This window comes from Sinocyclocheilus rhinocerous, unplaced genomic scaffold, assembly GCF_001515625.1.
Source record: "Sinocyclocheilus rhinocerous isolate Xijiao unplaced genomic scaffold, SAMN03320098_v1.1 scaffold2138, whole genome shotgun sequence".
NCBI classification, from domain to species: Eukaryota; Metazoa; Chordata; class Actinopteri; order Cypriniformes; family Cyprinidae; genus Sinocyclocheilus; species Sinocyclocheilus rhinocerous.
In genome coordinates, this window is record NW_015656024.1 from 273,181 (window position 1) to 290,020 (window position 16,840).

General features: G+C 35.9%; 1 protein-coding gene across 1 annotated transcript in view; it reads right to left on the reverse strand.

The window, feature by feature from the left end:
• The window catches only part of LOC107719273 (low-density lipoprotein receptor-related protein 8-like), a 128,226-nt gene that overhangs the window by 34,400 nt on the left and 76,986 nt on the right, over positions 1-16,840 (reverse strand). The window contains exons 5-7 of the mRNA XM_016526666.1: positions 11,358-11,750; positions 5,225-5,347; positions 4,654-4,776 (exon numbers count right to left, since the gene is read on the reverse strand). Coding sequence (XP_016382152.1) covers positions 4,654-4,776; positions 5,225-5,347; positions 11,358-11,750 — 639 coding nt within the window. The remainder of the gene's footprint in view (positions 1-4,653; positions 4,777-5,224; positions 5,348-11,357; positions 11,751-16,840) is intronic.

Below are 16,840 nucleotides of genomic sequence, written 5' to 3' on the forward strand. Positions count from 1 at the left end.
GCGTCGACTAACCGGCAAAATACCGGATGTGGCGCATAATTTTAATTAAGCATAATTGTGAATTCACAAACGCTACGATTTAATTAATTATATGCAATGCCGTTCTAATACAGTATATGCGCTTTAATTATTTACATGCGTGTAGGTTAAGTACGTGCGTCACACAGCGGCTCCGTTCACAGTAGTTCCACAGGAACTGTTATCATTTACATGTGTGGAGCGTCTCAAACTCCATCTGTGCATGTTGTTGTGAGTTTGGGTTTATTATAACGTTCATCTGGGAACGCAATGTGCGCCATTTCATCAGATTTGTAAGGTAAATCATTTATAAATCTACGCAAACACAGGAGAATACATTGCGGTTTCAAAATAAAAGCTCAAACCCTCACTCTGAGTTTACATGTTTTGATGTCCACATATTCTTTTAATTACAGTGGCTATAGCATTTCTGTCGTAAAGAAATGGCCAAATATTAAAGATTAAGTGGACATTTGAATGAAATGATGCTTGGTCAATATTAAACAAGGATTAGATCGCACAGTAATGTGTAAAAACAATTGGCAGGCCGGGTGGCGCACTCTGCAGGCCTTTGTTGTAATGCGTAATGTATATTAGCTCTATTGTTTATAATACATTATGTATTTTAACAATTTTGTTCAATAAAACCATATGATTTCTTGCTTTTGATACTTTATTTGAACTAATTATTATTGCCTCATTGCTATTATATATGTATTTTAAGTAATTTTAAAGGCTATTGTTCACTTACATCTATGTTTATTACCACAAAAAAACGTATTATAATTATAGGGCCCTATGAAATCTGTTTTATTTCCAAATTCGTTTTTTTCCATTTTAATTTTTCTATTCTCTGTTTTAATGGTTAAATTAAATTGTATTAATCAAAAAGCCTGTCTAATTAATTGAGTTTTACAGTTTTATCTTTACCTAATTCTGTTTTCCATTATTTTCTGGATTCCATTTTAATGGTTCCATTAAATTTTAATAATCAAAAGCATCTCCAATTAATTGATTTTCTTAAAAAAAATTTTTTTATTTTTTTATATATTATTATTTTTATTTTCAGAAATACTGCACATTTACATTTTTCTCCTCAATAAATTCTGGTAAATAATATTTCTGGTAAATACTCCTTTAAAAAGTGTTTTTTGATTATAATTTTATTATTAGTAGACTAGAACACGTGGGTATGTTGTCATTCTTACACTATAATACTGAACTTTGATTTCAGTGATTTGGACTATGAGATGGACACTTGCTTCTTACACTTTATGTTGCACTTTACTTTTTTACTTTTGGATTTCATTTGGTTTAATGAAATATAGTTTAATAAAATATTCTTAAGTAAAATTGTCGATTTTTTGGCGGGAAATTAATCGTTTAGATTAATCGATTAATTTATCGACTAATTTATTGATTAATCTAAATGATTAATTTCCCACCAAAAAATCAAAAATTTTACTAAATAAAAAGTCGTTAGTGGCAGCCCTAAATGGATTACATGATTACATATTATTTACACAATAGCAATAATTTTTTGATTCTTTCTATTTCCTCTTTTTCATCTCTTAAATGTTCCTTTTTAAAATAGCCTACCGCTTATATACATTCAGAAAGTTTTCCACAGACTTGGACATTCACACAGAGACCAGCTATTAGTCAGGTGGCTACACAGTGTCACACCCCTGTGGACTGTCGATTGTGGTTTCTCCCTCTGTGTCCTTATTTGGATGTTCCTGTCCTCATTATCCGTTAATCACCTTATTGTGCTCACCTGTCTGCCCCTCGTTATCTGCCCTATATTAGTTCCTGCCTCTCGTAGTCTAGTTTGTCGGTTATTGTAAATGCCAATGTCCATGTTCCTGTTCCTGTTCCTGTCTATGTTGATGTCTACCCTGTCTGGATTTCCTGTTGTTTCTTGATTAAATATCCGTTTATTCGTCGTCCTGCCTGATCTCTCAACACCCTGACCGCGACAGAATAACCGACCCAAAAAAGAGTTTAACTTCTGTGTTCTCCCCTCCGTTTGTTTTCCGGTTTTTCCTCAGTGTTTCCAGCCCTTTGCCTACCCCTGTCTCCATCCCACATCCACTCCTTTGTCCTCCTCCTAAGTCCCCCTCCGTCCCTCCCTATGTCCCCACGGCGCGAGGTCGCGCCTTCCGGGAGGGGGGCGATCTGTCACACCCCTGTGGACTGTCGATTGTGGTTTCTCCCTCTGTGTCCTTATTTGGTTGTTCCTGTCCTCATTATCCGTTAATCACCTTATTGTGCTCACCTGTCTGCCCCTCGTTATCTGCCCTATATTAGTTCCTGCCTCTTGTAGTCTAGTTTGTCGGTTATTGTAAATGCCAATGTCAATGTCCATGTTCCTGTCTATGTTGATGTCTACCCTGTCTGGATTTCCTGTTGTTTCTTGATTAAATATCCGTTTATTCGTCATCTTCGTCGTCCTGCCTGATCTCTCAACACCCTGACCGTGACACACAGCATTTGACCACTGGCTTTACAAAAATTATTTCAGGTTTAAGAAGTTTCAATATGGCAACAACTACTGATGACGGTTATTGTACCATGTATTACTGTGGAAGACATTAAACTGCACAAATTCACCAACTTTTTTGTCATCTGATCCTCTTTCACCTAATACATTTTTATTTGAAGTACCCCTGACATTTTTAATAAATAAGTATCACATTTGCATGTTCATTTATCTGATGTAGGTTAATGGTCACATGACATGCAGGTAAATAAATAAAATATTTCATTTTTTTTAGTAAGTGTTTTATATTGATTCATTTTAAAATGATTTAATTCAATATGGTACAAGATTATCCTATTTAAATCAATGTGAAAAACGATCAAAAATCCAAAATCTAAAAGTAGTCTGATTATATTACCTAAAATGTGTAATGTAATGGATTACGTTACTAACCACATGTAATTTGGAATCAGTAACAGATGGTTACACTTTATTGTAAGGTGTCCTTGTTACAGTGTAATTATACATTTAAATACTGAGTAATATTAATTAACTACTAACTTACTATTTGGTTAGGGGTAAGATTAGGGTATGGCTTAGTGTTACTTGCATGTAATTATGTATAATTTATTCTTATTATAATAGTAAGTACATGCAACATGTGTAACAAAGTGTTACCACGGATCACAATTTGTAAGTAATTCACACAGTTCTGGCAGAAGATCTCTTATTATTTTACCTGGCTCTTACAGACAGTAATAAAATCAACTAGAGGGAAAATAAAGTTTGACGCTATAAATTAAAAATGATATATTTATTTTTACAAATGTTAAATCTTCAAATAAAATGTAAGGGTTACCACTGCATCTGTCTGGGGAAAAAAATAAAAATAAAAAATGTGTTTGATTTATAGTTGATTTTCAAAGCTTTCGATGTACTCTTATTATAGAAGAACTTCATTAATGTTGATTTAATTCTAACAAATACATTTTTGTTAAAAACTAACCAAAATGAAAAATAATGTGTTTATAATCTCTGCACAGGAGAGACTTGTTGTTGTTTCCAAACAAAAGGAAATATATCGGTATCAGTGTCAGCTTTTTGGCCAAAAATATCGGCATATCGGCAATTATCCAATATTGTGCATCCCTAATTTAAAGACATGAATGAGCTATTGTCATGGGAAAAAATGCTCAAGTATGCCATTTTGATTATTAAAGATGAGATGCATTCCACTGTATGCATGCATGAATTATTCACATCAACACTGAAGTATATGTTTTTACAAATTTTTCAAAATATTCTCGGAAGAGAACTTAATATGTGACCCTGGACTACAAAACCAGTCTTAAGTCGCTGGGGTATATTTGTAGCAATAGCCAAAAATACACTGTATGGGTCAAAATTATTGATTTTTCTTTTATGCCAAAAATCATTAGGATATTAGGCAAGGCAAGGCAAGGCAAGTTTATTTGTGTAGCGTCTGGACCAATCAAAAACATAATTTTTGATTTGATTTAACAAATCAGTTATTCATTAGATTAACAAATCGTCACAGACCCCTCACCCAATAAACTGGGCGCCAGGATGTCTGCGAACAACACCAGGCCCCCCTGGTCCCCATGGCAACTAATGCTGATATCACTGGTTTTATGACCCACAGGAATGTAAGTAGGGAAAATCACTGCATGTTAAGTTTTTAGTAATTAGATCATGTTCCATAAAGATATTTTGTAAATTTCCTACTGTAAATATATCAAAACTTCATTTTTGATTATATTCATTGCTAAGAACTTCATTTGGACAACTTTAAAGGCGATTTTCTCAATATTTAGATTTTTTTGCACCCTTAGATTCCAGATTTTCAAATAGTTGTATCTCGGCCAAATATTGTCATATCATAACAAACCATACATCACTGGAAAGCTTTGAGATGGTGTATAAATCTCAATTTAAAAAAATTGACCCTTATGACTGACTGGTTTTGTGGTCCAGGGTCACATATGTCTCATATGTACAATCAAAAGTCAAAGATTTCAGTGTGAGCTCAAATATTTCTAATCAATTCTTTCAAGATCAAATAATCTGAACTAAACTAACCACATTCATGTTATAGCTCTCTACTCTTGTACGTCAACAAATAGGTTTCTTACTGCACTCCTTCTTGGGTTCGTCCGACCGATCCTTGCAGTCCTTCACATTATCACACACCTTGCTGCCATCAATGCATTCTCCATTCCTGCAGAGGAACTTCAGAGGTCCTTCACACTTTGTGGCTAAAGCATGGTTGGAAAAAATGGAAAAGATGCTTACAGAACAGATGGCAGCTGATTTGTTCAGTTCATTTCAATTTAGCTTTGTTTCCTCCCACATAAGCACAAATACTCAGAGGTCTCTAGTGCACAGATACAGACTGGTGATTTAACAGATGTGGGCAGTTTAGGTGAAGTCTCTGCATGTCTTCCATATAAAAGCCACTTTCAAAAGGATTGGCCAATTTATTTCCACACATGAAAGCTTATTACCGCTTAGACACAGCACTCTTTGAGCAGGACACGCTTCTGCTATGGACAGACAGGTCTGCACTCATTAAACTTTGAAGGGTGTCGCATTAAAAGGCGTAACCAATTTGATCTCTGGGATACATTTCACCCTGCTGAATAAGCAGCACAAAAGATTTGTGCAAAGAAGTACACACACACACACGTGCGTGCCAAGACGTACCATTGACACAGCCAGCCTCGTCGCTTTTGTCGAGGCAGTCGTGTATTTTGTTGCACTGCTTGATGCCGTGGATGCAGGATCCGTCTCCGCACTGGAACTCATCAGGCCGGCATGTGAGCAGAGCTGCAGATGAGCCAAACACAGCACAGACATCAGCCAAACGCTGACACACAGACTCCAAACAGACCTTCATGGTATCTTTGGTATGCTTAGGAGCTTCATAATTGGTAAACACCCCTATGAATACTTATGTTGTCTGTAATTCAGTTTAAAAAAGGGGAAAAAATACATGATTTTATATCCACATCCAAACAATTTTTGTGTGTGCACTTGGATGGGTTAAATGCAGAGCACAAATTCCGAGTATGGGTCACCATACTTGGCCACACGTCACTTCACTTCACTTCATTAGGAGCTAGGGGATGAAAACTTTTTGAATTTCAAGATCCGGCTAAATTGTACTTATTTTTTTTATCTTGGTGAACATGGAAGTATCTTCTGTGGCTTCTGAAAGGCAGTTCTAAATGAAAAAAATATGAAAAATTACACATCTTCATCCTATTCAAAAGTTTTAATACATTGTGTTTCCTTCTGTAGCATCAGTGAACATTTGAACCTTTTGTAATAGTTGTAATACTTTTATAATAGCATATGTCTCTCAGTTGTCCTCAGTGTGAAAATATGGATAACAGTCATAGATCATCTAGGTAATGATACACACATTATTAAGAACCAAGCATATGCAAACTTTTGAATGGGGTAATTTTTATAAATTCAGCTGTTTTGTTTTTGTCTTGTGCACTATGTAAACATCTTAAGTAAAATATCTTATTTAGGACATTTGTTTAGGAAAAATTAACTTGCATTTTGTATGATAACTCTTATTTTGGTAAAATAATTAACATTTTGCTTGTTCTGCAAAGTGTATGTAAACCTTTTGAATAAAACTGTAAACACACACACACACAGTATATGAGTATTCTGTGTTTGCAGTAAGATTTTAGACAAATCCGACCTGATTTCAAAGTGTGTGTAGCTGTCATGACACTTTAAAGGCACTTTCAAAGCCCACAAAAACCCCACAAACACACCTCTAGTTTCTGGAGAGCTGTGGCTTAATTACGCAAACACATCTGAGAAGACAAACAATACTGGCTATTATGAAGTTCAAAGTAAAACCCCCTGAAACGCTGCATAAGAATGAGGGATTAATGTGATTATGGAGCAGTCTGTGGATGTATCCTCCCTTTATTTCAAGGGCTTTAAAATGCTCAAGGACACACGCCCAAGGGTTGCCTAGTAACGCACGTTCCACTCTGCTCGCCCGTTTTCCCTCCGGCCTGGGCAAAGCCACATCGTAATTGACCTGGATGTTACCTGACGGTGGGAATGAAGAAAGAGGCAGCAGGTTTAAAACAAGCTTATCTAGCCGACAGAAGTCAAGTATGAGAATGCATCGTAATTAAAATCAGGTGCTCTCCTGGGCACCTGTCTTTCTCCCATGACTCTCGGGATCTTGAGGTCGGTTAATACTCCTGGGATCTTGTTGTTTACCAAAGCCGCTCTCTTCTTAGACCTCGATGTTAGATAACAAACACCTTGTGGCAGCTCCATTCTATCAGAGGTGCCTAGGGAATGAGTACCACAGCGGTGATGTGAAATCTGAATTTCCCCAGCTTTCAGAGAAGGATGTGGCCCAGAGATTTTAAAAGGATGTGACAGCATTTTGACAAATCTGATTTCTGATGCGCATCAGAGTCATTGCTGATATATAGGAAATAAAACTGCAAAATCGAAACAAACCACTTTGTGCAATACCATAACTAGGGCTGGGCGGTAGACGGTAATACCATGCAATGGTAGAAACGCATTAATGTAGAAGGTAAGTTTTATATTTATCAGATTTTTTATAAAGGCTTAAGATATGTGGCTTGTCCAACCATATTAATAATGTATTGTTTGATTCTTGTTTCAACTGAAACATGAATGTGATGCAGCTGCTTCTGTACTTTGCTATGAATCAAATCCCCTCCCCCAAAAAATATGTCCAAATATATATCCAATTAAAAAAATTTTATTAGGTTATTGAAAAATATGAATTACTGCATATAAAATATTTTTGTGCTGAAATTTCAGCAAAAATAACTAGTAAAAATAACTACTTAATTGTTATAAAAAAAGAAAAAAGGCATTTACTTCTTGAATGTATTTACGTGAAGGGTTATTTCACCCAAAAATGAAAATTCTGTCATCATTTTCTCACCTTCTTGTTGTTACAAACCCATGTGATTTTTATTCATTTTTTAAACACAAATTGAGATTTGAGAATTAAAAATTGAGAAACATTTCTGTCCCTCTTTTGAAAGTAAATTCTACAAAAACTTTCAATCTTCAGAAAGTTCACAGTTAGTAATCCATATGAATCGAGCGGTTTATTCCAAGTCTTCTGAAGAGACACAACTGCTTTATATGCTGGACAGATTTAACTGAGGCTTTATTCACAGATAATAATTGATCGACGCAGAAACATTGAGCACATCAGTAATGGTCAATGGAAGCTCAAAAGTGTGAGCTTGACATGCCAGAATCAATGAGCACCGTTGAGCTTTCTCAGAATACTTGGATTAAACTGCTCGTTTCGTGTATTACTTTTGCTACAGCTATGTCTGTATGAAATTTTGAAGCATTAAAGTTTTGAGTGTGTGGACTTTCACTGGGGTGAAATCTGTCAGAAAATATCCTTATTTGTGTTTCCAAGATGAAAGAAAATCTTACGGGTTTGAGTAAAGACAGAATTTTCAATCCATGTATCAAGTGAAAGATACATGCTTCCACCGTAGCTTAATTCAAAGTCAAATCTTTTCTTTTTTACCCATTATGATGCGGCACACAGTTAAATGGTGTTATGTGTGGGTTGTGCAGAGTAGTCGCTACATTCATGAGCATCACCACTGTGTCCTTGAGCAGCCCATTTAACCCCAGAATGCTCCAGGCGGGCTTTCTATATAATACGTGCATTGGAAGATCAGAAACATTGTACTCTCTACATGAACACTTGGCTAACATACTGCAAAAGTGCATGAAAAAGCTATCATTGTTCTATGACGTTACACAACAATGGTGTGTGTGCTGCCATCACTGTCAAACTACATTAAAGTGTGTCTCCACACCAAATGCTTTGAGTCACGTGGCAATAATGGCTTCAATAATACGAATTGTCTTTGTGTGGGTGGAATAGATAATAAATGGCAGGCAGTCAGAAAAAATTATCTGCCGTGAACCGTCGCCTTCCATCTTTGGCAAAACCTCACAGTATCTAAGAGAATTTCATTCCCATCGGAGCATGTCAGAGCGACGTGCCCTTCAGAAACATTGTTGGGGTCGTGTGGCCCTCACAATGAGAACTCCTGCTGAGATTCCTGCACAGATATTTCCAGAAATGTGGTGGAGATGCCGAGCACCTTCATGCACATTCACTGGGAGTGTTTGCTTTGTGTGCATCAATGCAGCAGCCAGAAAGTTCAGTAGGTGAAAAACGAGTCTGAGAGAAAGAAAGATGAACCATGCAACGTACCAAGAGACAAACGGTGAGAGGGCTGATGCACACACACAAATACACACCAACATGCTACAAAATCAATTCACATTCTTGCACATCTTCTTAAATGTTACTGTTATGAAAGAGCATTTCTCATGAATAGAACGTACTGCACACAGCAGTCAGTCGGGCCATTGGTTCAAACTTTTCAATTTCTGTTTTTATTGTTTTTGACCCACGTAACCTTGTATTCTAATAAATAAGACCACCATTTTAGGTACCAGTGAAATCAAAAACAGTGCTTTAAGATTTTCAAAAAGGTAAGAAAGGTAAGAAATACTACAGGAATTTAATTTAGTTACCAAATGTAAAATAACGCTTCATAGTGTGTATATGTAGTCATATGTGTCATGAAAACTACAAAAAGTTATTTGGTCAAGAGCACTGAGTGATTTTTCTGTCTATTGTTGTTTGATTAACATTAATGACAGGAGCAGCAGGTATTTTGGGCTGCTGTCACTTTAAGACCTAACGCACAGATCCAATATACTGACACATCTGATTTCGTTTACATTCGCTTAAGAAATAGCCAGCGGTGTTGGATATTTATATATACTCCCCAAGACTGGCATTTTGACAGTTTTGTGTACATTTGTCAGTTCAAGCACAATACGACAAAATGAAGCGAAATAAAACTCATTTCGGTGCACATGCTATCTGAGCTTAAATGTTTTCAATTCACTTTAATGTTTAAATTGGCAAGACTTAAAAACAAATGCAGCCCATCAACTGTCTCATAAGACACTGACTCCAGGCCACCGGCCAGACCTTATTGTTGAGGCCTGCAAAGGTATCCTAATAACTGGGTGGGTGCAAAACTTTTATGGCACAAAAACAATCAGCATCAACTACAGTTGACCCTGGGGCCCAGGGCCAGTGTAAGACAGCGGCTGTCAATCAGGGGGCTGGGGCCCACTATTATTATTAATAATATTATTAATTATATTCATAAAAATTTAAGAATTATTAATAATATATTAAAATAAATCTCTTAATTACAATAAAAAACACACACATATAACATTAAAATGTAAATGTGTGTACCACCTCAAATAACATATTGTTCTTACTGAAGAACATACATTTATGTCTTTGGTGTCTTTGAATATTGTGTTAGACAATAGAGTTTCAGGCCTGTCGCCACTTGCCCTTTTGGGTCTCTGAAAATTTCATTTAATTTACTTTTTCATTGTCTTGCTTTTTTTTTACATCTTGAGAACACTATGCGCTAGCAACGTCAAGGTCATGTGTTGGAAAGCTTGAACTGATAAAATGTGTACCTTAAATTCAGTGCATGCCGCTTTGAATAAAAGCATTTGCCAAATGCATAAAAATGCAAAGAAATGTACTGTAAATTGGGCTAAATAAAATGTGCCAAATATGTAACAAAAATATGCCAATATGCCACAAAAAAAAGTGCCAAGTATGTAAATAATAATGCAACATTTTCTAGCTACCTAACACTGATTTTGAGGAAATCACAAGAAAACTGTGCAATAATCTTAGAATCATCAGTTAGAATAGGTAGAAAAATATAAACCAACCTGCCATCATTTTCTAGCAAAAGTATATTTATGACTTTACAGTGGTTTAATTTATAGTTATTGCAAATTGAAAAAAAAAACTACCTTTTTTCTTGAAAAAAATTACAAATTAAAATATTTTGGTAACACTTTTTTTTTTAACCAATTCTCACTATTATTGTCACACCCCATTGGACTTTTGTTGTGTTTTCTTCCCCCTTGTGCTCTGTGTGACCTAGTTTCTGTCTCCCCTTGATTATGTCATTTAGTTCAGGTGTGTGTCGTTAATTACCTTCATTTGCTCCTGTATTTAAAGTGTAGCCTGTTCAGTTTTCCCTCGTCTGGTATTGTGAATGTTTCCCTACGTGTGCTCCTGCCTGTCCGTCCTGGATTTACCCTTGTGTGGATTTATTAAAAGACTATTTGCATTTATCTTCATCTTCTTCGTGCGTTTATATCACTGTAGCGTGACAATTATGTAATTTCTTGCATGTAATGCATGCATATTACTAGCATATTGGCTGTTTATTAGTACTTATAAAGCAAATATTAAAGGGGTCATATGATGCGATTTCAAGTTTTCCTTTCTCTTTGGAGTGTTACAAGCTGATTGTGCATAGATAAGTGCATGATCATATTTTAGATCCCTTAATCCTCCCCCATACTTAAACTTAACCACTGTATAAACTATTAATAAGCAGCAAATTAGTAGTTTATTGAGGCAAAAGTTGTAGTTAATAGTTAGTTAATTGGTCCCCAAACTGAAGTGTGACCTATATTTTTCTTGGCATATATAAATCAAATTGCTAAAAAATATAATACGCATTGTGGTGAGCCAATGAAAATATTGTCAGGGCAAGCAAAATCTGTACTACTAAAAAAAAAACACCCCTGCCCTGATAAACATCAGTATTTAACTACATACTGTATTTGAGTGACGGATTAAAGGGTCACAATTGTACAGTGAGATCCAAGTACTTTCTACAGGAAGTAAGTGAGAGTGCACACTCACGGCAGTCGGCCTCATCTGACTTGTCCTTGCAGTCAGGGTCCCTGTCGCACCTCCAGGCCAGTTTCACACACTCCCCACTGCCGCAACGAAATTCTCCAGCACCGCACTGCAGTCGCCGGGTGGGGGGCGGAGCCGGCCGTCCAGACCCGCCCCCGCATTGCCCCGCCCACTCATCAGAGCCGTCAGCGCAGTCAGGGTCGCCGTCGCAGATCCAGGGCTGCGGCACACACTCTGAGCTGTTACAGCGAAACTCGTGCGGCCCACAGGTGGGCGGTGAGCACTTCTCCTCATCGCTGCCGTCTCCACAGTCATCATCACCATCACACACATAGACCGGTGCTAAACATTTGCGTTTACGACACTGGAACTCCCCCACTGAGCAGGACCTGGCATCTGGGGATGAGAAAACAAAGACTTGATTAAGAAATGCCCAATTACATATGAAGAGACTGGCTGAATGCCATGTGCAGCCATCAACTATATTTCCTGGAGAGTGGTGGCTCTTTCAAAGTGTGCAAAAAAGAAATTTTTCTTTTAAATGATGAACTCACCATCCAGTTTGCATTGTTATAAATGTTCTGAAAGTGAAGTGTTAAAGGTTAAATATAAGTTTATGTATATAATCAGATTTACTTATAATGTTTTTACATATTAATCCAAAAATAAAACAAAACAAATTTTTTTTTATATTATTTTATATATAAAAAAATTTTTCCCCTATATTTTAGTTTCCTCTTGCAAGTATGGCATTGTGGGCCAAATCAAAGGTCATCATGGGCCAACTTTGGACCACGGGCCCTGGTTTGGGCATCTCTGCATTAAAATGAGCAAAACTGACAGTAAAGACATTTATAATGTTACAAAAGATTTCTATTTCAAATAATTGCTGTGTTTTTAACTTTCTATTCATCACAGAATCCTGAACATTTTTAAGCACAGCAACTGGTTTCAACATAATAGTGATAAGAAATGTTTCTTAAGCAGCGAATCAACATATCAGAATGATTTCTGAAGGGTCATGTGACACTGAAGACTGGAGTAATGATGCTGAAACTTCAGCGTTGATCACAGGAATAAGTTACATTTTAAAATATATTCAAATAGAAAACAGCGATTTTAAGATGTAAAAACACTTCCTATTTTTCAAAAACATTAAAAAATCCTAATGACCCCAAACATTCGAAAGGCACTGTAAATTCCAAGATAATTTCACAGGACCTTGTAAGAAGATAACATTAAAAAAATCAATACTATATAAATTCAAAACTATAAATACAAAAGATTACCAGAGTGAACAGCCAAGTTAACAGCAGCTGTATGTCAGAGAAGCATGTATTTTATATTTTATTTTGTGTAATATGAATTTCATTTGTACTGTATGATGCTATTTTAATCCCTCCACCATTTTTGGCTTCTAACAGGTTTAAAGATGTTTTCATAAGCAGATGTTTGTCCTGTCTGTGGTGCAGACAGATAGCTGCTGAAGTGAGAGGAGGCGGCGAAGTAAAGCACAGGGCTCAGAAAATGTTACCAACAGCGTGAGAAGGGAAACAGAAACAGAGAGTGATTCCGTGAAACCCTAAATACTGAGCACATGACTGATGTCTGCAGAAGCAGAGCACATCTCATATACAGTATGCCAGCATTAGGCACTGCTCAAAGCATATAGTGTCACAATTCATGTAGACTTATATATTGTGGCTGTTAAATTTAAAGTGATAGTTAAACCCCAAAATAAAAAAAAATTAAAAAGTCAAAGTCAATGGGGTCAATGGAGTCCAAAACAACACTAGGGTGAAAAAAAGACATTTTTCAAATGTTTCACTGAAGAAAGAGAGTCAAACTGATTTGGAATGACATGTGGGTGAATTGTTCATTTTGGGGTTAACTATTCATTTAAATCCCAATTGAGAGATTGAAGACAAACACACAGAGAATTCAAAAGAGATCAGAAGAGCTGCTAATGTAATAGAGGGATCTTAAGAGATCACATAAAGATAGACTGAAGGGCCTGCTGATCAAAGGCAAGATTTTAATTGGATCTCTAAGAAACAGATTAGACAGTAGAGATAAGTGGAACACAGGAGAAGCCTAATAGGAAAGGAGACATGAAACCAAGAAAGACAAGAAACAAGATTAAGGTAAATGTGCTATTGAACAGTTGTGTGTATTTTGTCTGTGGTCAGTTAGTTTGGTCATATACACCAAAGAGAAAAATATATTTCAGTTTAATGGACAGAATGTTTTGTAATAATTGTTAGAGGTGTTTACTAAGGTAAGCCTCACTATTAAGGCCTTGATATACTCAACTTGTATTCTTATGAATTTCTAACAATATATTTAAATAAAATATCTCCTAAATATTGAAAACGTATATATATTTTCTTGCATCACAGTGGTTTTGCTGTAGTCCATGTGACTTTTTTTAACGAGTTTTTCATGAACTACATCCACTGGGATGCAAGAAAATAAATTATTTTTATTTTTATTTTAATACCAAAAATGAAATATCATTTTTTTTTTTTTATGAAAACAATTTAAAAAGTGTAGTACTTACATAGTAATGACATCCAAAGTTTTTACATTTTTGTGCATTCTCTCATTAGTGAGAAGTTATTCATCAGATACAATGTCATTTTATTTGAAAAACATTAAGTTATGACCATTTTATAAGCTCACTTTCCACCGGGTCAAAACTGACAGGAATGCAAAAGGTTTTGGCAGTTTTTGAATGCATTAAAATGGGCAAATATGTGCTTCCATCAAATGTATGATGTCATCGATTCAAGAACACACAAACACACAGCAAAACTAACTGCAGTGTAGAAAGGACAGTTAAAGGCAGGGTATGTGATTTTTCAAAAACACTTTAGAAAACTGATTCGGGCCGAATAGCAAAACAAACTTGTAGCCAATCAGCAATAAGGGGCGTGTCTACTCGTGATATGGAGGAGAGAGCTTTCAGTGCATGGGACGGACATTAGCCGAACCGAGCGACAGAAAGATAGAGATGGCGGATAAAAAACAAGAGGGAAAACGTCTGTGGAACGATAAGGCAAGAAGTAGGACCCGTGTAACTCTAATAACAAGGATCACAAGAATTCAGCACTCCAGTGGATTCATGTTTTTACTCGTGCCTGACCTTGTCGAATTGAGTGAAGAATTAAACCTGAAAAGATTTCTTTGATTTTACTTGAGTATACTGGGTTCTTTACTTTTGCTAACTAACTTTTCTTTAATTTTCTTTAAGATTTTTTTAAATGAAGTTTCATTAGGATTTAATTTGGGTATTTGATTTCTGAAATTCAATTTAATAGAAAGTGTGGATGCATTTTATCTAACAGTATAGTCCTGTATTTGACGCATGTTCAAGAGGCTTGTGAATGATGTGCTCAGCCCCAGTATAAAGGCCTCTGGCTTGAGATTAGCCTAGATTAAGTGCAGATTAATGCGTGGGAACAGGCAATTATCATCATTGTGCCAAATCTCCCTCCATTTTGATGATTCATTTATTCCAGTTAGGAAGCAAAATCCCTACAGCATTTCAACATGCAGTACAAAAAACAGTGATATATATTCCTCATATGCTGACCCTGTTTCAGATCAGAATTTGCCTTATTTTCCTAGCCAAGTCCACATTTAACCCTTGCTTACTTAAACTGACATTACAGTTAATTTGCACTCAACCATTAATGTCAGCAGTGGCTTGTGGAGGATTACTGACATCCTGAAAATGTATATTGCATATAACATATACTTTAAAACATATGATTTTCCTTTGACGCAAAGCTGAATTTTCGGCATCATTACTCCAGTCTTCAGTGTCACATGATCCTTCAGAAATCATTCTGATTTGCTGCTCAAAAAACATTTAATATTATCAATGTTGAAAACAGTTATGCTGCTTAATATTTTTGTAGGAACTGAAATACATCATACATTTATTATTCAGGATTTTTTTAAGAATAGAAAATGTACACAGAACAAAGGAACAGCATTTATTTGAAATCTTTTGTAACATTTTAACTGACACTTTTTTGAGCAATTTATTGCGTCCTTGCTGGATAAAAGTATTCAAATTTGTATTTAAAAAAAACATCTTACTGATACCAAACTAACAAAGTAATTTTGCAAAATGCTACCTGGAAAATATATACTTCTCATTTTTTGCCTCTTGTCTGTTAATATAAATGAAATAAATTATAATACATTTTCCAGACAGTGTTTAAAAAACAACCTGGTCTCATAAAAATACGTACCTCTGTGTACTTTTTGTGCAACACCGTTTTTACGTACCTTACTGCACGTTTCAGCTCTACCCCGCCATTTGGTGGTCAATAAAAATTCTTACACCAACTGTGTCATTTAGATGTTTTGTTCATTGGGATGTCATTGTAAGGTTTAATTGTCTATTTAATAAGCATATGTGTCATAGCAAGGCGGCATGTGTGTGTGCAGCGATAGAGTTTCCCAAATGTATTGTATTTTGCACAATACAATGACAATAAAGACTTTATTTTCTTCATTTTTACTTGCATCAAACTTGTGTCTTTTCACATAAATAGAATGTTTAATACGCCAATAAATTAGACCTACGTCATTTTTCATTGCACCATTTTTGTGTCTTCCTTACAAAATCTGTTGATGCAACTGTGCCATTTCAACTTCCTTATATGCAGATTTGAACTGTTTTGTCAAACCGTGGTTACACGGGATCCTCACCTCTCAAGTACATCTCCATACTCCGTGAGCTACCGAACAAACCTACCGTCGATGAAATCCCATAGATATGAAGCTGGATATGTGCGATGCTAACGTTCAAAAGCATCAGTTTTCAAATCTCCCAGCATATTAATATTGTTTTGAAGTCATAACATTATATTCTTCAAGTAATTGTGCGAAAATTACGCTTTACAGGTGCATCTCAATAAATTAGAATGTCGTGGAAAAGTTCATTTATTTCAGTAATTCAACTCAAATTGTGAAACTCGTGTATTAAAGTTCTGGATTAAGAATCATATTTGGCCTCTAAATAATTAACAGTCCAGTTCTTCTTCTCCTTAGCCCAGGTAAGACGCCTCTGACGTTGTCTTTGACAACAGAGGACGGTGTTTACAAGCAGCAAAAATGTTTGTGGTTAAGAAAGGACTTTTATCCTTTTTGGGAACAGTGGTTGAACCCGCAAGGTGTTTTAATTTTCATTCAGTCAACAGACATTCACATGTCATTGTTTTTAATAGTAGTACTATAATTACTAATTATACTAATTACTAATTATAACGATACACCAAGTAAAAACACTACATACATATAGGCATGCTGACTGATATAACTATAACATTGCACTAAATGGATCGCGGGTATGGGACAGCGCAATCGACGCGCTTTGTATTTGAGCCTAGCGTGACGTGTCAGTGAGGTAACGAAGCTTCGTTTTCACAGGTCACGTGACAGCCTCATTTCAAGCAATGCTCCGGAACACT